Source organism: Pipra filicauda, unplaced genomic scaffold (assembly GCF_003945595.2).
Source record: "Pipra filicauda isolate LSUMZ 115617 unplaced genomic scaffold, ASM394559v2 scaffold86_size2582843_pilon, whole genome shotgun sequence".
Lineage (NCBI taxonomy): Eukaryota > Metazoa > Chordata > Aves > Passeriformes > Pipridae > Pipra > Pipra filicauda.
The window spans coordinates 544,402-570,159 of NW_024105053.1; the positions used below are offsets into that span (position 1 = coordinate 544,402).

Sequence of the window (25,758 nt, forward strand, 5' to 3'; positions counted from 1 at the left end):
AATAGGGAACTACCCCTGTGCGAGAGACAGATAGCTAACTAACTGTTGCTTCAAAAACACATAAACAGGCTTGGAGAAACAGATAGGTAACCAGCTGTTGCTTTTAGGCACGTAGACAGGTGTTATCAAGAAAGCCAGAAAATATGTCTTAGGCCTAAGTAAAACAGAATGCTATTGTAACGTGTGCTTAACCGTTTAGTTTATCAGCTACTAACCATAGAAATGTAAGAGTGTATGGCATTTATGATAAAAGTGCTATATAAACCCATGGAAAATGTGGAAAGGCAGAAGGCACATCTGTGTGGTTAACCCTGTGTCTTCTCTACCAAGGTGTTTAAAGGTACTTTGCGGACAATTCGTTTGTCGGTGGATTTCTTTGAATCTAGTGGAGAGCCAGCAGGAGAATCTCTGTTTGGCTGTGAGACCCTTGGGGCTGCGGCCCCTCCAAGGCCACCCCGGAGCCCTTTTGCTCTGCAGGAGGTTCCATGGATCATCGCGGGGATAGACAAGATCCTGACGCGGATTCGTAAGCCACATTTAAAGTATCTGACATAAAATTTGAAACCCTGGGGATATTTTAAAAAATTTAAAAAGGGTATTTTAAAAGGCATTTTAAAAGTATTTTACTAAAAAGTTATACTGGCTAAAATCCGTAAGTCATGTGCAGGATAGCCCGAGGAAGTTGTAGAGGCGTAAGTGTCCTCTCAGGATTGTGGGTTAGAGTCCCATAAAAGAAAAAATGAAGGAGGTGGGAGGGTTAGAGTCCTGCAGGAGCAGCCGTGAAACAGTTAAACGGGAGCTATAACTTTTGAGTGTGGATTAAGTTCTCAACAGGGGGGTCGTAAGAGCTTTTGAATGCGGGTTAGAGTCCCGCCAAAGCTCTACCAGACTCCTTAGGCTAAAAGGGTCTGGAAAGAAAGGAATGGATGTTTTTGGATTTACCTTTGTCAATGGATTTTGGACTCAGATTTGGAATTGCGATTATTATAAGTTTGGCAATATACTGTCTTCTAGTCTGTCTTAAATGGTGTGGAGGGGGGAATCCCATGTGAAAATCTGTGTGTTGTATTGTCTGTATAAGTATTAAGTGGGTGTTAACTAAGCACTGAATGTGCCTTTGGGAGGTTATAGTAAAGGTGTTTGTGAAAGCGGCTTGGAAACCGAGTGAGCAAAGGGCCATAGTTGCTGTGGTCCTCAACATACAAGAGGGTTGCAAATTTACCTTGGGACAAAGGATCACCATGTTGGTATCACATACTCTTGCTGCAGTGCTGGAACAAAAAGGTAATCATTGGCCACCTCCATCCAGATTTTTAAAATACCAGGCCCTACACGTTGAATAGGACGATGTTGAAATTATAACAACTTATCTAATCAATCCTGCAGCCTTTCTATCCACTGAACAGATTGATCCTGCACCCCTGGAACGTGATTGCATTGAGATAATAGAATCTACACATTCTAGCAGACCAGATCTGAAGGAGGTGCTCCTTCTAGAGGTGGAGACCTGGTACACAGACGGAAGCAGTTTTGTGAAAAACAGACAATGCAAGGCCAGGTATGCCATCACCACTATAGACTCTATTATAGAGTCAAAATCCCTGCCTCCAGGAACCTCAGCACAAAAGGCAGAGATAATAGCATTGACTAGAGCTCTCCAGCTGGCAAATGGTAAAAGAATTAATGTATGGACAGACTCAAACTATGCATTCAGAATAGCACATGTGCATGGAGCAGTATGGAAAGTGAGAGGACTACTGACCTCACAAGGAAAACTGATAAAACATTCCAAAGAAATCCTGGAACTTTTGGACACTGTGCTGCTACCTCAAGAAGCAGCAATCATGCATCACAGAGGCCATTAAAAAGGAGAATCTGATCAAGAAAAACGCAAAAGGTTAGCTGACCAGGAGGCTGAAAGGGTGGCAGAACAAGATGCAGTAAACATTCAGTCTCTCATTCCAGAAGGTAAGATTCAATTTGATCATAGCATTCAATACACATGTAAAGACCAGGAGCTAATCGAGGATCTACGTGCAAAACCAAAAGAAGAAAATTATATAACATCATAAAGACAAATTGTGGTACCTGAAAAAGCGTTATGGAGGGTGGTTAAGGATGAACATAGTAAAACTCATTGGGGAGGAGATGCCCTATATGAGTATTTGAGGAAACTGATAGTAGGAAGGAATTTATATACTATTGTAAAACAAGTAACACAGCAGTGTGCTGTCTGCCTCCAAAACAATCCCCAAACTACCCATAAAATAGGAATTGGAAACACAAAGGACAACAATGGCAAATTGATTTTTCCAAGCTCCCAAGAAAAACGGGGTATCAGTACCTTTTGGTATTAACAAATATCTTTTCTTTTTGGCCTGAAGCATTTCCCACTAGAACTAATAAAGCCAGAGAAGTGGTCAAAGTACTCCTGAATGAGATCATACCCAGATTTTGAGTACCATCAGCTATGTCCTCTGACAAAGGATCTCACTTCACAGCAGACATAGCGAAGGATGTGAGTCAAGCTTTGCAAATCAACTGACACCTACATACTCCCTGTCGGCCACAAGCAAGTGGTCAGGTGGAGAAGATGAATCATTTATTGAAAGAGCAAATTGTTAAAATTGGACAAGAGGCTAGCTTATCATGGCCTCAAGCACTACCTCTGGCTTTATTAAGAATCAGAGTAAAGTCCAGAACAAAGGAAAAATTGAGCCCATTTTAATTGCTGTATGAGAGATCATAGGGGAACAATTACCAGGGAGAAGATATCTCCTATGTGGGAGAATGATATGTTCAGAACTATATCATAGCCTTATCAAACCAATTAATTGAAATTAATAAGCATATGGCTGGTACATGGTCACGAGGATTAGATGCACCCCTGCACAATATACAACGAGACAGAGTGTATGTTAAAACAATGGTTGGAGATCCCTTCCAAGCCAAATGGAAAGGTCCCTGGTGGTCACTTACACAGCTGTCAAAGTAAAAGGATTAACATCTTGGATACATTATTCCAGGACCAAAAAGGCTCTTGAGCCTGTCAAACCACAATGGACAGCCAAAAGAATTGGAGACACCAAGCCGAAATTCAATTTCTTCCTGATCAGTGTGTGAGCCTGATCTGTGCTCAAGACTGTAATACTCATGAGAACATCACTGGAATTTTAGACCCTGGAGACTGGATAAAGAAAGGGTACTCGGGACCTGCAGATTCGAATATTTCCAATAATATTAAAATGGTGCACACCACTCTTCATATAAATGGACAAGTAAACAAGGATTGGAAACAGGATACAATGATACAACATTTTAAAATCAATGTTAATAGTAATATTGATATGGTTTGTAAGTTTGAAGTTAAGCAAAAGTGTATTGATACTGTTTTGATGCTAACCTTTTACATATATGATACAAACCAGTGCATATACTCAGCATCTTGTGACCTCTACCAGGATTTCTGTCAGCTGCAAATCAAAGCCTCAACTGATTTAGTGTTGATCTGTTTAGGAACAATAGGAACAGGGAGTACATTTCAAAAATCATCCCGCATGATAATAACATCTTTAGATGTAAACTGCAGGACTGAACAATCAGTTCGGTGGCTCAGTCAGAGACCAATGTCAGCAGCACATCAAGTAAATCAGGCACTTCTCCAGAAATTAGCAAAAGAGTTAGGCCAACTGTGAAACCCTCAGGAGATAAATTTTGAAACTTTATGGTGTATATAGTGGCAGGACAGATGAATATTTGATATACAGGAAACGAAACAAGCCTAGTTTCGCCTATATCTTGTATTTATACCCTCTCTGCTAGAGTAAAGAATTTTACTATAACCATAAGACAAAACCTCAAGAAAACTAGATCTTTATGAAATAAAGGTACCAGGAACACTGTGGAAGAAGATCACACAAAGCGTTTCTTGTTCAAACAGGATGCTATGTAAACTTGTAGTTCAAGTGAACGAATTAGAACAATACTATTACATAAAGAGTGTATGGAAGATGTCTGAAAAATAAAATTTTTCTGAGGATTTAGTGTTACTATTTATCCTTTCTCCTTCACCACCCCCTTTCATACTGATGCCTTTGAATTTTTAGGATTTTTAGCTTTTTGTAGATTTTAATGCAGCTGTATAGTCTGTCACACTTTAGAATAGTAGTTAACACTTACCAAACCCTATTCCCCTATTTCATATCAAATTTTCTAAATTCTTTAGGCTTGTTTAGGCTCCTTTCAAGGCAGAACTAGAGTCAACACATTCTGTTTGAGAACATATGCACCCCAGGCCTGAACAAAAAGATACTGTCATAGTCAAAGCGGCCTTCAAGCCTGCAACCTTGGAGAAGCTCCAAAGACAGTACATGCTGTGAAGAAGGAGAAGATGAGGAACAAAGGGGTCTTGGGACCTCCAACTCAATTTCTAGTGGGGCGTGCTGGGAGGCAGATTTGGGGAGGATCTGGGGGATGGGTAGTTCTTGGATTGGACCAAAAATTGTGGAACTCCTGGACACAGGGGCGCGCAACCTTTCATACTCCTTGCACCAGAAAGCCTTCATTAAAGACCTGTTCTCTATCTAATCTCTACTAAATTTGCCTGATGAGCTTTTGCTCCCGATCTTTAGGCAACAGTATCCTCTGTGAGCGCAGTAAGCTATCATAACTTTTCATTTGCAGGACTTCATGTGGTAAAACAAAGCAATGAACAGAAACTATTACTAGACCCAGTGCACTCGCTAAAGAAATTAGAGGTTACGATTCAAGCAGATATTTCAAAGGTACAACAGAACTGTTCTCAATTTATAGCATAAAGTTTACAAGGACGAGAAGCATGGCTAAAATCACGGACACTAAACACCAAGGTCAAGTGAGATTTAGCAGGATGGTTCGGGTCAGGATTAGGAATACTTAACTCTATAGATCAGGACGTACTGATTAATAAATTAAGTACGGTCACTACAGACTTAGGCTAGTTCCAAGTATCATTAAGATCATCACTACTGACGCAAAACTTTCGGCAGATTTCGTGACCACCCTTTCCAGACACACCCAAAGAGACTTTCAGTCAGTTGTATCCTTTGAAGGAGAACTACAAAGTAACGTATCCCTTGACCTTCAGTGTTTATAGTCACAGCTATGGCTACAGACTGTAGTATCATATACCATTAGGGAAAGAACGTCTGGGAGACTGCCACAAAAAATAAAAGAAATAAAAGAGAAAAATGATACTATCACTCAGTTTGAAAAAACTTACCAGGTCTGGTGGCAGCTAGTAAGCTTCACCTACAATGAACAACAAGAACAAAGAGACACTTACGTGCTTACTATAGAAAAGGCCACTATTGGAAAGATATTTCCAGTATTAACCTTAGAAGCAATATATGAAGATGTTGTAGTTAGACCAATTAACCATAACGTATGGGCAAAATAAAATTATCAGTCAAATAGGTGGCAAACAGTAAGTACAGAGGTGAGCATCCCACGAGAACAATTAGGGTTCATCTGCGAGAACGCTGTAACTGAAAATGAGGATTTTATGCTTAGACACAGCAGACAGTACCTGTATCTTCAAAATTATCCCAGCTGCAAAAGCGCAATCTCAGGTATACTATGTAGGAAAAGGATGTGCATGTGTAAAAACTCATCATAACATCAGCATTGACACATGTGAAGAAGTAACTAATGGAACTAATTTTTGTATATGCACTTTTACTGCTATAATAGGATGTGATTCTAATTGTACTGTTCCAGTCACCACCACTCAATTGATCACTCATGAATATGGGTTGCATAATGAGGTTCCTAAGTTACAGATTGGAATGGAGACTAGAATTTTGAAGCACATGCTGTACCACCCGGATATTGCAGCTTTAGTACAAAAGGTCCACAAAAACCTCACAACGAGCCCTTTGGACAGTGGAACATAACGTCTTCAAAATTAACGAGATCACAACCCAAATACAAAAACCAGGAGAACACCATTGGTGGGATGTCTTCTCAAGATGGGAGAAGCTAAAATCTCCAACAGCTGCTCAACTATTCAACTTCTTAGTGCATCCAGTACTAATACTGATTCTTGTGGCTTTGCTCCTGACCATCATGAATCTCTGGATGGGGTGGAGGATCCGAACTGTTGCCCAGCAAATACATGTCTTGTGGACTGTAAACATGATCTTGCAAAAGAAGTTGCAACAGGATGAGAAAAGGGGGGATTGAAACAAGGAATTGTCAACTTTATATTGTAATTGTAATTAGAATAAGCAGGCCTTGTTTAGTGTGACTTAGCAAATTGGAATATTTTAACGAATATTCAAAACTGCTAGCTGCAAACAAGGAACCACCCCTGTGCGAGAGACAGATAGTTAACTAACTGTTGCTTCAAAAACACATAAACAGGCTTGGAGAAACAGATAGGTAACCAGCTGTTGCTTTTAGGCACGTAGACAGGTGTTATCAAGAAAGCCAGAAAATATGTCTTAGGCCTAAGTAAAACAGAATGCTATTGTAACGTGTGCTTAACTGTTTAGTTTATCAGCTACTAACCATAGAAATGTAAGAGTGTATGGCATTTATGATAAAACTGCTATATAAACCCACGGAAAATGTGGAAAGGCAGAAGGCACATCTGTGTGGTTAACCCCGTGTCTTCTCTACCAAGGTGTTTAAAGTACTTTGGCGGACAATCTGTTTGTCAGTTGATTCCTTTGAATCACTTCATGGTGAGGGCTATAAGGACCTCGTGCATCTGTTCTAAAAACCTCTTTGCCCACATCCTGTAAGTACTTTTTCAGAAACATGCAGCTGCTCATGCTGAATTTGGGGGATTATCCCTTCTTGAAACATGATGTTTGCCCATGATGTAATTTAAAAAAAGCCAAAGACTTTTTATTTTAAACACTTTATTAATAGGTGTTTGTTATTAAAACTATAGAGGCCTATCAGCCACCACCTCACTCTGCCTATACCATCTTTATCTGGAAGCTAAGATTGAAACCACAGGTCAGTTCCTATTTCTTATATTTTGCTTGGACTTTTTACAAAAAGCTTGGCAGTATGTGGTAGCAAAACCACAGGTCTAGAGCTAGTAACAACGAGAAATGGACCAAACTACACTGGTAATTGGTGTCTGAAGCACTGTCACCCTGCCATGCTCACAACACAACTACATGACCCATTGTTGCAAACAGTGATCATCATCATCATCATCATCATCATCATGCCTAAGCTTCGCGAATGAAGATTTGGGAAGGGCTCTACCCATGTTTCTTACAAGTGTGTTGGTGGCTAAAAAGGCCAGTATGAGATAGACATGTCTGGTTGCAAAAGGCACAGCAGAAGGACTCCTTAGGTGGTATATTCTGCAAGGCATGGTTCTTTCTGCGTTGTCTTTTCTTCTTAAGAGTGATCCTGTGTGCTTTCTCAAAAGCATCTGCAGAATTAAAGATAGTGTTTCTCCAGACCTCCTGATTGGAGGCCAGAGTAGACCAGTTATGTTCATCAATATGGCCAAGGCTGAGATGTTGTTTCAGGGAGTCCTTGTATCTTTTCTTCGGGGCTCCTCTCATGCGGCAGCTGGTGGCAAGTTCACCATAAAGCAAGATCTTAAGGAGGCGGTGGTCCTTCATCCTTGAGACGTGTCCTGCCCAACGCAGCTGCGTTCTCATCAACATGGCCTCAATACTTGTGACTGCTGCTTGTTCTAGAACAGATGTATTGGTCACATAATCTGACCAGTGGATATTTAGGATTGTACAAAGGCAGCGTTGATGGAAGCGTTCTAGGAGACGCAGGTGGTGGCAGTAGATGACCTATGATTCAGATCTGTATAAGAGAGTAGACAGCACTGTGGCTCTGTAAACACTGGTCTTAGTACTTTTCTTCAAGTGTTTATTACGCCAAACTCTTTTATGAAGCTTTCCGAAATCACTGTATGCCTTTGCTAACCTGTTGTCCATCTCCCCATCAATCTTACCATCCGAGGAGATGAGGCTACCTAGGTAATTAAACTGCTGGACTGATTTGAGCTCTGATTGGCCAATGGTGATATGGGGATGATGGAAGACTTCCTGAGGTGCAGGTTGATGGAGAACTTCTGTCTTCTTTAAGCTGACTTCCAGCCCAAAGAGCTCAGCAGCATCTGCAAAGCAGGATGTTAAACGCTGCAGAGCTGCTTCCATGTGGGTCACAAGGGCATCATCATCAGCATAAAGCAGCTCCTGGACAAGATGGTTTAAGGTCTTAGTGTGGGCCTTCAGTCACCTTAGGTTGAAAAGGCTTCCATCAGTATGATATCAAATGTAGATACCGTCCTGATCATCGAGGTCTGCAGTGGCCCTTTGGAGCATCATGCTGAAAAAGATTGTGAATAGGGTTGGTGCAAGAACACAGCCTTGTTTCACACCATTGGTTATTAGAAAGGGCTCAGAAAGTGCATTGCCATATCTGACTTGGCCGTGCTGATTCTCATGGAGTGAGATGATCATTTTAAGGAACTTGGGGGGACAACCTAAATGTTCCAAAATCTGCCATAGACCTTTTCTGCTCACAGTATTGAAAGCCTTGGTGAGGTCAACAAAGGTTACATAGAGACCTTTGTTCTGTTCCCTGCACTTCTCTTGCAGTTGTCTGAGAACAAATAGCATGTCTGTGGAACTCCTGTTGGCTCTGAAATCTCATTGGCTTTCAGGTAGAATTCCTTCTGCTATAGTGGGTATTAGTCTGTTCAAAAGTATTCTTGCCAGGATTTTGCCAGCAATGGAGAGCAGAGTAATACCACAGTAATTTGAGCAGTCTGATTTAACTCCTGTCTTCTTATACAAGGTGATGATGACTGCATCACAAAGGTCTGATGGTAGTTTGCCTAGTTCCCAACAGCCCAGGGCCTGCCCGGTGTGCCCGGCTGCCAGGGCCCGGGGCCTGTCCCCTGCCTGGCGTGCCCCTGCAAACAGTGATAAGCAAATAGTAACAGACTGTGTTAGTTTAGTGTGAAGTTGTGTTACCCAAGGCCGTATTTTAAGGTTACTAAATCTCTTCATAAACTGAAAGATCCGAGTAGATAACACAGAAGACACAACATGAAGCCACTTCATGCTCTGACTGGCCTATTACAGTCTGCAAAGGCTGCTAAGTCTCCTCTCATAAAGCTTGAGGGCAGAGGGCCCCCTCCTCTCCTCCCTTCCATGTTGGTGTGTCTCAGAAGCAGAAGCTGTTTAGATGAACTCAGCCTACAGCCCCTCTTCAAGTCCTTGGCAGGGCATGTGGGATGCATCACAGTGCAGACACAGTAGAGATACAAGCAAGATTGTCAATATGTTTTCACGTTCTTTTTTTGCTTGGAGGTCTTTTAAAAAGTAGGTGTTTAAAAGAGGTGCTGAGACTGTTTCGACCTTAGCCCCCAGTGCTCCAGACCCGATGTGAGTGGGGGGCTCTCTGATGCTCCCTGGTCCCCACCGACATAGCCTTGCAGGGAGAGAAGGAAGGCCGAGTTGCAGGTGGCAGGAGGGGGATGTGGTGGCAGGAGGGGAAGCAGCAGAAGTGGTTCCTGAGGGCAGCCCAGGTGTGGCAGGGCCGCGGTTTCGCTATGCAAAGCCACCGCAGCCACAGCGCCTCACGCCGCTGCCCAGGCGGCATCGAGGAACTGCTGCGGTGTGTGAAAAAAACAGCCATTTATTAATTATTGTGGATTTTTTTCAGCCTGGAGGAGACTGAGGGGAGACTTCACAGAATCCTGCAATCAACTAGGTTGGAAAAGACCTCTGAGATCATCGAGTCCAACCTATGACCGAACACGACCTTGTCAACTAGACCATAGCACTGAGTGCCACATCCAGTCTTTCCTTACGCTCCTCCAGGATGGTGAATCCACTGCCTCCCTGAGCAGCCTGTTCCATTGTCTAGTCACTCTTTCTGGGGAGAAATTATTCCTAAAGTCCATTGCAGTCTACACTTCCTCATGAAGGGAAGCAGAGGGGCAGACACGGATCTCGTCTGTCTGGTGACCAGTGACAGACCAGTGACCAAGGCCTGAAGCCCTGTCAGGGGAGGGTTAGGTTTGCCATTAGGAAAAGGTTCTTCACCTAGAGAGGGTGGTTGGGCACTGGAGCAGGCTCCCCAGGGAAGTGGTCACAGTACCAAGCCTGACAGAGTTCAAGAAGCATTTGGACGATACTCTCAGGCACACGGAGTGACTTTTGTGGTGTCCTGTGCAGGGCTCGATGATCCTGGTGGATCCCTTCCAACTCAGCATACCCTGTGATCTCTGTGATTCTCTCCCAACGGAGGACGTTCTGTGACTCCGCAAAGGTTCCCTTCCCATCACTGTGATCCCGCTCCCTCCCACCGCCCCCTCGGCGGGGGCGCGAACGGGCGACAAAAGGGACAAAGGGCCGCGCGTCCCCTTTAAAGCCAGCCCCCTCCCCGCCCCGCCTCCCCACGTGAGCGGCCCGGGGCGGGCGTTCCGCGGCACGTCAGTTCCGCCCGTGTCGCGGTGCAGACCAGCCACGCGCGGAGCAGGACGTGAGTGCCGAGTCCCCACGCGCACCCCCCGCGGCACCGCTCGGGGCAGCCCTGCCGGGAGGCCGCCCCGTGTTCCTCGAGTGCCCGCGGTACCCTGCGGGAGGGCCGCCCCGCTGGGGAGCGGCCGCCTCTGCCGAGGGGGAGCTGCCACGTTGGGGGGCGCGGAGGGTCTGAGGGAGGGAGAAGATGGCGCCTCTCCGCGCTCCCCCCCTACCTCCGCGCTCCTCCCCTGCCCCCACGCCGGGAGCGGGAGCGGACCCGGCCCGCCGGCGACCCCCGGCCCGCGTCTGCCCGTGCTGCCTTTCTGTCGCCCCGCCGCGGGTGACCCGCGGCCCCCTCGCTACCGCCCTGCCCCGGGAGCACTTGAGTGTCCTCGCCCCATTCCACCCCCATCCTTGTTCGGGTCTTGGGTGTCCTTTCCTCAGGGGGGCGGCACGAGCCGTGGAAAAAGAGGAATAGGGGAGGAAAATGGCGGCTGGGATCCGCCTACCTGGTCTTCCCGGCTCGCCTTCCTTTCCTTACCTTTCCTCGCTCTCGCCTGGCCCGTCTCATCGCCCTCACCCCCCTCCTCGCCTGCCTCACCGTGTCGCCTCACGCTCGGCCCCTCCGGGGGGCTCCCACCGCCCCGCATCCCTTTTTCCTCCGGTTTCCGCCCACACCTTCCTCCATGTTGTCCCTTCCTCGTCCGCGCGCGGACCCCTGGGGTCATCCCCGCGCACCATCGTTTGGCTTTTCAGACTCAGTGTCATCCCTGTGCTTATTTTCACATTGTCCCATTCCAGCGCTCCTCTGCCTCCATCTTACAGCGTGGCTTGTGTGTGCTTCCCCATTCCCTGTATCCTGTGCAGTGCTCCAGCCTCCATCGCAGTGCTCCAAGCTGTTACCACAGGTCTTGCTCTACTTTAGAACCACGTTGATTCGTTACCATTATTTGGACTCCGTGGTGGTTTTTTTTGTTGTGTTTTTTTTTTTTTTTTTTTTTTTTTTTAATTTGCATATGTGGGTTTTATTTCACTGCCAGTTTAACAACGCTTCAAAATATCCCTTAGTATTATGTTAGCCTTTCCTAGCTGTGGTTCATATCACAGTTTCTCTCTAGGATGCCTGTTTTTATTCTGAAAGAACAAAAGAGCTGTGGATGTGTTACAAAGCAGTAGCAGGGAAGATGTGCAACCGCTACATCTAACCACATGTTTGCATACCAGAGTGATGTATGAGCACACCTGGCAGCATGCATTCAAGGAAAGCTGAATGTCTGCTTGTCTGGCAAATGAATAGACTCTAGTGACTGATGTGTTGAAGCTGCAGTGGAAATATTAATTGCAGTGCTGTGGTTCACTGTAACTGAGGCGTTTTTCAGACTGTTGTGTTGGTGGGATCTTCATCTTTATGTGTGACGATTATGCAGCACATTGCTTGTGAGTCCAGCTGGGTGAAATGCCCACGTCAGAGTGCAGGCAATGAAAGGACCTGAATGAACTATATATGTGAATGTCATATAAAGGATTTAACTGGAGGACGGCATTATATTTTATTTTTTACACCGTGGTTTTTGCCGTGTCTGGGGATGTATGACACTTGTGAAAAATTGTTCTGCTGTAAACAGTTCAGAGGCCAAACCATTTACTGCATTTAGTACAGTTGCAGTAAAAAGGAGAAGAGATACCAGAGGGAAGAGTGTTTGAGATTGCATCTGCAATGTGTATTAAAGCTTACATGAAACAGCAGGAAAGTCTTTAGGAGAGTTTTGAATAAGATGAGCCAGTACAGATCTGAAGATGGCTTTCCAGCTATAATGGGATGTATTCTTTATGTAGTGTTCTCATGTTATTTTTCTCTTCCCAGAATGCCTAAATCAAAGGAACTGGTATCTTCAAGCTCATCTGCCAGTGATTCAGATAGTGAAGTTGACAAAAAGGTGAACATTATATACAGTTTATTACTGTATTAACTCTTTTATTTCAGGACGAGGTTAAGGAATTAGGTGAGCATTATGTCACAACATGCCTGTTATTCCCTGTGATTTATGAGACACTTAAAAAAGCTCTCTTTCTCCCCGCCCCCAAAAAAACCAACCTCTTTCCCAAGTTTAGGTGGATTACATGTTTTTTGACTTGCGGAAAAGGTTTTTTTAAGTTGCATTTTGCTTTGTTCATGCCATTCCATATGATACATATAATAACAAGATTCCTGTAATTATTTACTGCTTTGTGGCAAGCGATAGAAGGCTTTTGTATAAGCTGCCCTGATGGCAAGAATTTAGACTTATTTTGAGAACATGCCCACACCCACCACTGCCAATTTGATATCTGGATTACTTCTCTGTAATAAAAATCTTATCTTACCCTGTGTTTCATCGTGTCATTTGCTTATCTTGTTTGTGTGGTTTTTTTCTCTGCTTAATTTTCTTTTATTTGCTGTAATACCATCTGTTAGTTTCTCACTTAAAAGCAGAGCCAACCTGAGTGTATTTGAATTGATAAATTGTAACATGACTGTTCTGAATGTATAAATTGAGTGTTCCTGTTTATTTTTAATAGTTATTTAATTTAGAATCTTGTATAGATGTATCAATGATTCCGAGCAAAATCAGAAAAAACTAGTGAATTCGTGGTTTTGAGAAATGCTATTTGGTAATGCAGACATCAGGTATTTTAGTGTAGTACTTTAAAAGGCTTGGTCTGATTTACTGAATTGCTTCAATCGTGACTTGATTGCACCTTGCAAATCAGGTGTTCTGTCAGACCTTAAGAAAAAAAGTTGATGGGGTGATTTTTTTGTTAGGGAACTCTATTCCTGAAAAGACAGTCTGACAGCCTGCTTTAGTGGGCAGTAGGGTTGGGGTTTTTTTCAGAGAGATTATCCACAACATGATCTGAGCAGGTGAGACTAATTTTTGGTATTTTGGTATTCCTTTTTTTTTTGATGTGGGGAGCATGGTTACTATATAACTGTGAGTAGAAACAGTAACTTTGTGAGTTATCTGAACAACCTGATTTACAGGTCATATTGTCTGAATGTTCTAAAAAGATGTTTAATTCATCATGCTGAGGGCAGAGATTGGATGCTGATTAAAAAAAAAAAAGTTGTGTGATGGAGGTGGTTTCCAGATCCTTTAATCATTATCTTCTGTAGGTTTTATTTCTTTTTTTGAAGAGGAGTCATAAACTGTTCTGCATTTTTTGTTGCACTCTGTAGAAGGGAAAGTGTCATTGCTCTCAGACTTAATTTTTTAATTAAAACTATTGAGCTGACAGTGTTACTGTGCAAAAAGAGAAGAGTTTTTGAAATGTATTTTGATCTGATTAAATTCTCTTTAAAGCCAAAGTATTATGGTAAACTTCACTGGGAACAGAATTAGGCTCATTTGAAGGGTTTTATTTCTTTGATTCCAGTCTAAATGTACAGTATTGGAGTCCTGCCTTCACAGCAGGAAGGTGGTAATGTGCATTACTTAGTAATAGTTTGTGACATAAAATGTAAACTTTTCTGTAGCATATAGAGTGAGTTGTGGCTCATGCTTTTTTTTTCTTCCTTGCTCCAAGGCAAAGCGGAAAAAGCAAGCAACTCCAGAAAAACCTGTAAAGAAACAAAAGACTGGTGAAAGTTCAAAAGGTCCAGCTTCTTCTAAGCAAAGCAGTAACAGAGATGAGAATATGTTTCAGGTAAAATTGATGACTCATAAGCCTGGTAAAGGTAACATGTTACATCATATTCAGTATAAATTTTATGAGGTGATCTGAGTTTCTTGGCAGCACAGTCTTAGTCTCCTGAATCCTTGGCTGGAAGGGATTACGGTGCTCGCATGCAGATGAGATGCTCAGAAGAGCGTGGTCAAGTTTCAGCTGAGTAAAAGAATCTGAGTTGCAGCAATTGATCTAATGCTCTTGACTTTGCTAGCTCTGGGTACTCATTTTGTCGGTAAATACAGCACTTACCAAGAGTATACTGTAAATATTAAATTAGGTTTGTCTCTACATGGAAATGTTTTTTAATCAGGGCTCTTGGAAAAAAGGCTTCTTGGAAACCAAAGCGTGGACTCTTCATTCCTGTTTAACTAGGTCAAGGACAACTTGGCTCCTGTATGATAAGACAGCATCTTGGAATAAGTTTTGCTTCTTACTATATTTTATGATGGAGAATTTTATCGCTGAACATCCATAATAATAGTAATTTTTGACATCGTCCCTGTTTTTAAGATAGAATGAATGTACATTTTTCAGTAGAAAGCTGCATTTGTGAATTTAGGGTATTGCAGTTTCCAGGGTTGGCTGAGGAAGTAACAGCGTGTGCTGAGACCTGTGCAAGAATATACATAGCTCAGAATTACGTGTTTTACAGGCATGGATCAAGACCTATATAGTTAGAACTCTAAAGAACTATGTATAAACTTTGTGTTATGTTTGTAACAAGTTCAGAAATTCCAGCCTTGAAGAAAACTGTTAAAACTTTTAGTGTTCCCCTGATGCAAAAACATCCAAGCACTTTCAAATAAAATGAAAGTATTTGTGTGCTCTGGTTTCTTGAAACCTTTTTGACCTAAGATATTAAAAAGTTACTAAAAACAGACAGCAGAGGACTCTTATTAGTCTGAAAAGAACAAGGTTCTTCCGGTGTTGAGTATAATACAGATATTTGAATATCACCTTGACCTAAAACATCAGTGTTGCTCAGTCTGCCTGCCTTTCAGGTAATCAGCAACAAAAAAAATTTTGGATTGCTCCTTGTATTATGTGAAGCTTTGTCAGTTTTTTCAAGCTACATCAACTTCTGCCCAGTTCCTAAGAGGTAAATGTTGCAGTGGATAAATAGAGCTATAGTAGGTCTAAGAATACTGCCCCTCCCTCTCTCCTACTTAGAAGACCATGCTATAAGATACTGTTACATGGTAATTTTTTAGATACAGTTTTGTTAGTTCTAGGACTTTCAGTATTATTAGAAACTCTTATTTCTGAAGGATTTATCTCCCACGGCAGTAAAATGATCTCTGATGTGGAAGTGACTTTGCAGTAAAACTTATAAGTGTAGCTTCAGTTGGTGGAAATGAGGCTGTAAAGCATTCCTGGGATAGTCACAAGTTCTATTGTGTCCATATTGTGTGAGGGAATGGCTTCAAATGATGTGATACTTAGAGGATTGTTATTCTGCACCCTCACGCTGGGCTCTTAAGGTATACAGCTTTCCTTAATATAGAGCTTGTTGTGACTGCTGTATTCTGAAGATTCAGCATTTTCATACATTTTTACATTTTATATTTTTGTTTGAGATTGTTGCTGTAATGATTTTTTTTTTTTTGCAACTACTTATGAAGAATAGTATGAATGTAAGTAGAAGAGAATTAATTCAATATAAGAGACCAAGTGTATTTTATGTATTTACAGGTCTTTGCCTTTTTAGGTTTTATAGATAGCCTGGTATACTTTGCAGTTTGTTGAAGGATTTGTGTGCAGTTAGCATGCAGAAATTTATCTTGCTCCCTCCCCTGTGTGATGTATTGCTAGAGGCCCTAAGGACTAGAGTTATTCATGTCAGTGTGGAAGGGTTTAGTGTTGATACATTAGATTCCTGTCTGTGGCTTCAAGCCAACCTGAGCTTTGCACCATGTGCTTTGGTTAGTTTGACTAATCCTATCATCTACCTATGCCTGATTTGGATAAGGTTTGTCAGGATGCATTAATGACTACCCAGAGTGGAACCACATTGCATGATCATGCATTTAACTGACATGGTTACTTAAAAGTTGTCTGTGTGTTGTCCTGTCCACTCTCCACCTTTTTTTTTTTTTTTTTTTTTGAGTTTTGGTCGTATTTGCTTTTTGACTTGAAATAGATAAGTTCTTTGATTTCCCAGTGTAAAGTTCTTTGATTTCCCAGTGTAATGACTTTATCGTAGGCTCCTGAAAGAACGTAAATATATGTGTATGATGCTCTGAAACTGATTGGTTTAGCACATTAATTATGAAACTTGGATGGTCACCGATGCATTTCACGAACAACTTGCTGTGTGACAGATCTCACTGTTTACAGGAGTCTTCATTGTGCTCCTTGTAGTGCTGTCCATATACGAAAGGAGGTTTTTTTGCCGTTTCTACTTCCACAGTGTGTGTACCATTTAATCCAGAAAATCTGGAAATAGGAAAAGTAATGAAGAAGGTGCTTGCTGAAGCTCATAGAGGAAGTCAGTTGCATAGCTGTGAAGGGAACTGAGACACAATTTCAGTACTTTTTATTCTGAGAAACAAACTTGGAAACGGTGGTTTTAATTCGTGTAATTCAGTAGAGCAGTATAATCTTAGGATCTGTAGTATTTAATGAAAAGTATATGAACTTGTCTGTGAAGGTTGAACTGCAGTAACTGGACTGCTGTAAGTCAATATGACTGTTGTGGTTTAACCCCAGCCAGCAGCTGCTCACTCACTCCACCACCAGCAGGACTGGGGAGAGAACTGGAAGTGAGAAAACTTGTGGGTTGAGATAAAGCATTTAATAGGGAAAGCAAAAGTGCTGCACTCAAACAGAGCAAAACAAGGAATTAATTCACTACTTCCCATGGGCAGGCAGGTTTTCAGCCATCTCCAGGAGAACAGGGCTCCATCACGTATAACAGTTACTTGGGAAGACCCCAAACATGTACCTTCCTTCTTCCCCCTGCTTTATATACTGAGCATGATGCCATATGGTATGGAATATCCCTGTGTCAGTTGGGGTCACCTGTCCTGGCTGTGTCTCCTCCCATGCACTCGCAGCCACCTTGCAGGCATGGCAGTAGGAAAAGCAGAAAAGGCCTTGACCCTGTGTAAGCCCTGCTCAGAACAAGAACATCTCTATATTGTCATCACTGTGTTCAGCACAAATCCAATCCACAGCCCAATACCAGCCGCTGTGACAAAATTACCTCTACCCCAGCCAAAACTGGCACAGCCACCCTTGAAACATGGCTGTGGTTATGGAGATCTAAATATACGTTTGTCAGTGAAATTACTCCAGGACGATCGGCTGCTGCATAACAAAAGAATTGTTCAGAAATGAACCTTTACCAGAACTGCAGGTAGCTAAGTATCGAGAAACATCAGTTTACTTATATCTAGATTTTGGTTGTGGTTTTAAACCTTAGATGTTTGTTGGAGCTGTACTTCAGAAGCGTATTTAAAAGTTTTGGTGATGGCAGCTTTTGCATAGAACAGTTTTGCATAAATTTTTCAAAATTTATTGTGATCATTCATCTGAAATCTAGACAGTGATGTGAAATCTAACTTAATTTCAGCATTTTCATATAGAACTGCTTCCATCTAAGGTAGACTGACTGATTGAGTAAATGCGAACTTTGCATTATTGCCACTCACCTTACTGTAGTTGAATTGAGACATACAGTCTTTGCAAATCACATTCTAAACACTTTAACTGTATTTGCAACTTTAAGCTGCTATATTACATTAGATTTTATTATTTAGGACAAACCTGGAAGTACTTGGCAATACACTAAGATTCTTCCACAGCCATGGAAAAAGAGGTGCTGCTGAGTGTTACTACTTGAAGCTGTTCTTAGAGGTGACCTTAAAAGTTAGCGAAGCGTTAAAGGGTGAAACCAAGAAATGTTTGTGTAGGCTGTTTAGGATGTTCTTTGCCAGCAGTGCTGAGGGGCTTGGGCACGGTGCCAAGTTTGGTCTGAAAGAGCTAGCATGCCATGACATTATACTTTATTTTTGAATGTTAACTTTGTAGTGCTGTGAAAGTGTTTAACTGGTCAAAAAATACTGTCTTATAAACTACAATGTCTTGTTCATTTTAACGAACTAGATGCTTTGAAGTAGGAAAAGTGCTTCAGACTTACGTTATCTAGGTATGTCATAATTGTTTTATTATCAATTTTAGAAGTCATGTGGCATGATCTGCGTAAGAAGAAAAATTTCTTTAGGCAAGCATAAAAGTGTTCATGTTTGTATTAATTTTGTGAAATAAGAGCATATGACTTAAACATCTGTGAATCAGTGTACTCGATGGGAGAGCTTTTCAATCTGTCTGGTTAGACTTAATGCTAGAGTGTTTGGATCCCCCTTAGGTTGTATCAAAATGCAAGATGCATAGATAAAGGAAGTTAAAATATTTTATCAGGAAGGAGTATTTTATTTTAAAATTGTTTACTTTAGAATGTGTTCTTTCTTCATAAAATGTATCCAGAAGCTGCATGCAAAATTCTAAGGATTTCTTACAGGAATTGTGAGAAATTTTATTTGATTGTGATTTTGTTATCTAATTTCTGGTTCTCCAATTCACCATGTACTTATCATATTTGGGAAGATCTTTAATAAGCCTAAATGTGTGGTGTATTGTGTAGTTGTTGGTTTGATTCTTCCTCCCACTCACTCTTCCCCTCACTTGAAAAAAAAAAAGGTGCCCATGTAATTCAGTTAAGACATTGGTGCAGAAATTATGTAACTCAGGAGTCATTTCTTCGTATGCTACGTGCCGGTAAACTTAAAAGATTTGGATGGTTTTTTGGAACACCTGGTACAGTGAGGTACCTGTGAGGGTTTGGGAGTGGGCATGGGACAGTAGGTGGCTAACTTTCATTTCCATCTGTATTTACTGTGTTAAAAAAGAAAATAAAGCCCCACAATTACGAGAGAGTTGTTTTTGGGAGGCGTTGCACGTGAATATCTAATTTGCTTTCTGTACGTGTGAAATGGACTAAAATTTACACTTGGGAGTAGAGGTCCCTTTTTCCTGTCTTCTTTTACAGCTGCTGGAAACAAAGGCAAAATTTTATTTCAGAAAATAGTAAATCCATGACTTTTATAAGAGCAAGCATGTAAAGAATACAGACTTTTTTTATTCTGGGAGGGCTACTTCTGCATTGAGCATTGCCTGATCAACTAGTTTTAAGTCGTTGCTTATTAGCCTACTGACTACTCTGAGTTAAGCTTTTAATCTAGTTGTTTCTCTGGTGTCTAAAATAAGCCGCAGTGTGCAGTGTCACATGTCAGAGTCTAATGCTGCTGGGGAAAGTGAATGCTGTAATATGTAAAATACCTAAAAGACCTTTATGTGTGTTTTGACAGATTGGCAAAATGAGGTATGTCAGTGTCCGGGACTTTAAAGGAAAAGTCTTAATTGATATTAGAGAATACTGGATGGATCAAGAAGGTGAAATGAAGCCTGGCAGAAAAGGTATTGTTCTGCTTGATGTTACTTTGTATTAAAACATTGGGTTTGCAGTAGAACTTTGTGTATCGTATTTTTATCCTTTGATGCTACGTGATATTTTTAGAGTAATATTTTTACTTTCCTATAATTTGTATTTTAACAGAGAATTAGTTTAATCTGTAGATTATAAATAAGAGCAAAGTGGGTTTGTTGGCCTGAGTCCATTTTCCTAAATAGATCCTCCATGTTTTATGGCAAGGCATCAAAACAAGCAAATTTGGTAGAGAACTTATAAACATGACCATAACATAGCCATACTTTTTTCCCCCAATTGATTAACTTAGTTAACACAATTTATTTTATTACAATTGGATTTCTTATTTCAAAATTCACTGAAAAGATTTAATCATTTTTATAAGATGTTAATTTTGTTAAAACAACCAGGTCCTTCAGTTTCTATTAAATTTTTGATTAAAAAAATCAGAACATTTAATGTGACTAATTTTGGAGGAAAAAAGTGAAGATTTTAGTAAAGGGAGAAGTATCTCAAGTGATCAAGCTTTGATACCAAGTTTCTAATCTGCAATACAGCACAAGCCCTTATACCTTTAATTGCTGCTTGGATAGTTGCTTGTCATGGCAAGCCTTCACTGTGAACCACTTTCAGAACTTTTCCATTTCAAGATGAGGATGTGAGGACAATTGCAGGAGTAGTGCTGTGCTTAAGGTTATGTTGCTTCTCTTAGAAAAGTCTACTTTTTATCAGTTTTTGTACTGCATCAATGAAAGAGGTAAGTATGAAATGTTCTGCCCTGGGGATTCATAGAGTCATTGAATGGTTTGAGTTGGAAGGGACTTTACAGATCTCGTTCCAGCCCCGTGCCATGGGCAGGGACACCTTCCACTAGACCAGGTTGCTCAAAGCCCCATCCAATCTGGCCTTGAACGCTTCCAGGCATGGGGCATCCACAGCTTCTCTGGGCAGCCTGTGCCAGGGCCTCACCACTCTCACAGGCAAGAATTTATTCTAAATATCCAGTCTAAATATACTCTCTTCCATTTTGAAGCCACTCTCCCTTGCCCCATCACTTCTTGCCATTGCAAAGACTCCCTTCCTGGCCTTCCTGTACTGGGAGGCTGCAAAGTTTGAAGACATACAATCAGCATAAGGTTTGTTACATTCTTATGGTGTGTTCAGGAGCAACTCAGTGAACAGTAATTTGAAAAGTTTGAGAAGCGTTTTCAACATTTCTTGAATAACCATTGAGAATAGGTTTGCATGAACAGGTGTACTGGTGTTGTACAGGAACATTCTTTGTTTTGGATTTGTTGTTAGTTAATAAAAAAGATGAATTTCTAAGGACTTTACCCTGCTGTGTTTTGAGGTGAAATTCAATAGTATGTGCACTTTGAGTGGCAAACTACAATGAGATTTGGTGGGTGGGCCTAGTGACAAAAGTTACATGATGTAGGTAGAAATGTTTATCAATGCAGCAAAAGGGTCTGAATTTTACTAGGATAAAATTTAATAGTAGTCTGATACAGTATGTGAGCCAAATATTCCATTAATGCACTCATAAGCCACCTATTTAGCTATCCTAAAACCAGTCTAAGTAGTTGAAATATTATAATAAGACAGAAAAATAAATCCAGCATTTTAAATTAGTCAGAGTGTCTCAAACAGCAGATCTGAACTTTGTGCAGTTTGTCTGCTGTGTAGTTGAGGGACATTTTGATGATGCTTGGTCCCCTAATAATGGTTAGCACACCTGACCTGCGTTCAAAAAAGAAATCTTCACACTATAGGCTGGTGGAAAACTGCTTAGAGAAGCTCCATGCACAGTACTTGCTGCTTTAAATTATGATGGTGCCCTCATAAGCACTGATGGGGTAAAAAGGAAAAAAAAAAGACCGTGAGCTCAAAAAGTGAAATTCAAAGTTTCGGCTGTTTTGAGGCCCTGCTCCACCTACAGGGAGAAAGTAATAAAGGACACCTGATCACTGAAGAAGGAGAGTGGGGGTAAATAGTAGAAGAGCTTGGCGGGAGAAGGTATGAGAGGTAGCCCTGTGAGCCTGCACTCTTCACAGAGTTGGCATAGAGATTGTAGGGGAAGAATGAGGAGACTGAAGCGCAAATGAAACATGCGCCTGGACTCAAGCTTGAGGAAGATGAGGACAGATATAGATCTGAGGAGATGGTTTGTGGGGTACTTATTGAATGATTAATGTTTGAATGTTACTGGAAACTATAGTGAACTTGAAGAAGAAATAACTTATGTTGGTTTGTGTTAGCGAGTGTAATAGAGTCTCTCCAAAAGGTTACTTATAGTATATGTTATTTACAATGCTTTGAGAAACAAAACGGGGGTGGGGGAACCCCAGAATTATAGTACCTGAAAAGTGCATAGAAAATCAGTCCACATAGGTATGGCTTTTAGGAGCCAGCAGGAATGTGAATGATTTCCTACTTCTCACCCTGGGCTTTTGTACTGCCTTCTGTTAAGACCAGAGTTGTATTTCCCTTCTTGTGTTTAGCCTAATACTTGCAAAATTTTTTGTTACACGCATTCTCTTTGCAATGTAAACTTGTCTAGAGATAACCTAAAGTTAAATTGAAGTGTTCAAAGTGAGCAGTTTCACTTTGTAACTATGGTGGTTGTTGAAATAGCTCAGGCATTAATAGTTATGACATAGACTTTGTGTATGAAACTAGCCTTTATAGTAATTACACAAGAATACTGCACCACAATTTTCTTTTTGTCCTAAGTGTTTATTTTTAATGCATTTCAGGTATTTCTTTAAATCCAGAACAGTGGAATCAGCTGAAGGAACAGATTTCTGATATTGATGATGCAGTAAGAAAACTCTAAAGACAGAGCCATACAAAAACTTATATCATGTAGTTGTATTAAGTAGTCTTTTTACATTGGCTTTAGTTTTCTAAAATATTGTTTTCCAAGCTATTGTATATTTGGATTGCAAAACAATTTGTAAGATGAATACTTTTTTTATGTGCATTAAAAGTGTATTCTGAGTGAGGCTATTTGTGTATACTTTACTAAAAGGAATTGTGTTGCTTTCACCCCATGGTGTAAAATAAACAAATCAAGTAATATGTAAAGCATACTTGTTTATGGCCTTTTGATTGAAGGTGTTTGCTGATAAGGCCACCTAATAGCTTTACTCATTGGTTTAGTTTCAGTTTTGTTCATAGTTAATACAAATTTATTTTCCGAGATTTCTTAAAATGTCTCAATTTAATTTTTTCTTTTATTACATTCTCTTTGGTATTGCCCTACAGCTTTCTGCTTTAAGACTTGATACAAACAGTGAATACTGGGGAAAACACATTTTTGTAGATAGTTTTCAATACTGTATTTGCTAATTTACCCTATTTATTCAGATGTAAACAGTCTTGAGTATATAGCTTTTTTTGCATTACTTGCATGAAGTATTTTAAGCTAAACAATAACACTTGAACACAAAACACATGCTAATTTTCTCATTTTCTGTAGTTTTCTTGACATAGAAAATACAAATAGCCTTTTTTCTTGAGTTCTAGATGTGATGCATAAACTTTTACAGTAATAGACATATACCTCAGAGTAAGACAGTATTTAAAAGATCCACATGTGGTTATTAGTTAGTACCTTTTTCAAGGTTTGCGTTAAATTCATTCTGGAACACATACCAACCAGTTATTCTATAGAAAAGGAACAGTTGACCTGTCTTTGTAGGGCTTTTGTTCAGCTGAGAGTATTGCATAAACAATGATGCTAAAATTAGACTGTAACACAGGTTAAGCAGTCAAACAGGGTTAAAACTGCTGCAGCCAAAATGTCTGTCTGTCATGTTCCTGCCCCATCCACGCTGCCTGCCTTGATAGTGCTCTGGTGAGAAAAGCCTCTGCCCTGTGGAAGCTCTGCTAGACCAGAAGCTGCCCCAGTGGAAGGGCTTCTTGGTGGCACTGAGTCACAAGTACGATGTAGAACTTGGAGAGACAAGGGGCACACGAGGACGGAAGTCACTGGTGAAAGACCAAAGTTAGCTGGCACATAATAACTACAGGGAATAAATGGAAGCAAAATTGGAGAAGAATTGATTTTCTCACTTAATTCAGTTAATTGAAGCAAGAAGATAAAACAACGTCATGAAAATGGACATTTCAAGATGTAGTATGTAGTGAATGTCCAACCTAATTAGTTTGGCTGTAATGTTCCTATTTGTTGATAAAGTAATTGTAGTTTCTAAACTTTGTGTAGATAAACATTTTTTAATTATGGAACATCAGTACAGTTGTTATTGCAGACATGATTGTAAGTGCCATACACAGGCTGTTCCTGTGCTGCAGAGTTCATTATTCAATGCAAATAGGTATTAAATGGCTGAGTTCACAAGTATATATTACAAATATTACGTATTTGTACAAATATGACATATAACAAGTAAATTAAGATCTGGATTTTTTATAGCTCAGGAAATCTTAAATTTTTAAGAATTGCTGGAGGATGAATAAAAGGTTGAAGAGATGTTTGTGGTAGCAGATGTGTTTTTGGGCACAACATTCTTTTCTGAGTGACTGCTAACATCATGTAGGGCTATTTGGACCAAATAGAATAAATACAAAATAGCTGCTAAAATATCACAAGTGAGCGAATGAAATGTTTCATATCACTGTAGACAAGTTCCAGATATTTGTTATTGCAGTATGTATATATGACTTTGTTCCTTTAAATCTGAAATTTTGCAACCAGATTTCATCCACTTTACTTAAAAACTCTCATGTAGCTTCTTTAAAGTGCATGATTACATTAGAGGGAATACTGTCCTCACTTAGATTACTGTGGTAATAGGTCATTGGGTGACAGTTGTGTATCAGAGTACAATATAATTATGTTCAGGAAGGTGGGAAATTAAAATCATTCATTTGGGGAGAGTGAAGTGAAAAAGTTTATTACAGTGGTTAGTTCTCTTGTGGAAATTGATGGTAGAAGTGTTCAAAGAAATTTGTATTTGTTAAGCACGAACTATTAGTTATTAGTAGGTATCTAAAGAAACCAGACAGTTTCACAAATGAACTCAAAAGGGGATGAATTGATCAGGTGACTGATGTGCTTGTAAGACAATAATATACAAGTAACCTTGATAAAAATTTGGCACATTCAGTATTATTTTGAAATAAACAGTAGCGATTTGTCATGTAATCATCCATGGCTGTAGTCTTCCTAATTTGAGAAGAAAATTCTGATTTTTTTTTTTTTAATAAAGATTATTTTCTTGCAGAAAAAATATTAGTTAGGATACATTTAGAAGTGTTCATGGAAGAAAATTGTGCATGTATGACAAGGCTGTGTAGTATGGGGTAAGAGCACTGCTCCCTTTCCCACTGAAGTGACAAAAGAAAGATGCATTTTGTTCTTCGTGTTTATGCAGGGCATATTAGCAATATGTTTTATAAAATAAACCTACTGTGGAGCTTAGGGGGAAAAACGTCACAGTTAGAGCTGCCAAAGTACTGTATGTGTGATAATCAAACTGTCATGTACCATGTTGCTCGTATGTGGAGATGTTAATATTGAAAATAAACAAGTGCAGTACTAATTTTGATATTTCTGTTAAAGGAAATGCCCCAGTTACGTACTTATGTGATCTGTTAGCAGAAAAAAAAATATGATGATTGTAATTTTGGTAACTCAAATGTCATTTTGTTAGCCATGTGGAATGTTTCATGTTTTGCTCTGGTAGTATCTTCTGCAGAGAGGCCACTGGAAATATGAGCCCTGCAACTGTAATTACCTTAATGTTCAAATAAAAAATAGTTGAATGGCGTATGTGTAGTAACAGTTTGAACACTTGGAAATAAATGAAGACTTCTGTTGACGTAGTGTTATTTTTATAGAAAATTAGCTGCACTAAGAAGTTCAGCTGCACTGACAAGTTATGGAACCTGCTGTTTGTTTATTACAACTGCTGTAATTTGGAAATTTGAAAACTTAATCATCTTCTACTTGGTCCATGTCTGCGGATGGGGGATTGATTTGTGTGGCCCACGGGGATAGAAATTTTTCACCAAGATAGGAGAACAAGTGTCATG

General features: G+C 40.4%; 1 protein-coding gene across 2 annotated transcripts; it reads left to right on the forward strand.

Annotated features, from left to right (window-relative positions):
• Window positions 1–10,455: 10,455 nt before the first annotated feature.
• Window positions 10,456–25,544, forward strand: SUB1 (SUB1 regulator of transcription). 2 transcript variants are annotated; one of them, XM_027745734.2, is made up of 5 exons: window positions 10,456–10,521; window positions 12,367–12,439; window positions 14,067–14,186; window positions 19,580–19,688; window positions 22,455–25,544. In XM_027745734.2, exons 2-5 carry the CDS (start codon window positions 12,368–12,370, stop codon window positions 22,532–22,534), a joined length of 381 nt encoding a protein of 126 aa, XP_027601535.1. In that variant the 5' UTR covers window positions 10,456–10,521; window position 12,367; the 3' UTR covers window positions 22,535–25,544. The 2 variants fall into 2 exon arrangements, with proteins under 2 accessions (XP_027601535.1, XP_039246665.1); XM_039390731.1 differs by lacking the exon at window positions 10,456–10,521 and adding an exon at window positions 11,286–11,410.
• Window positions 25,545–25,758: the final 214 nt, after the last annotated feature.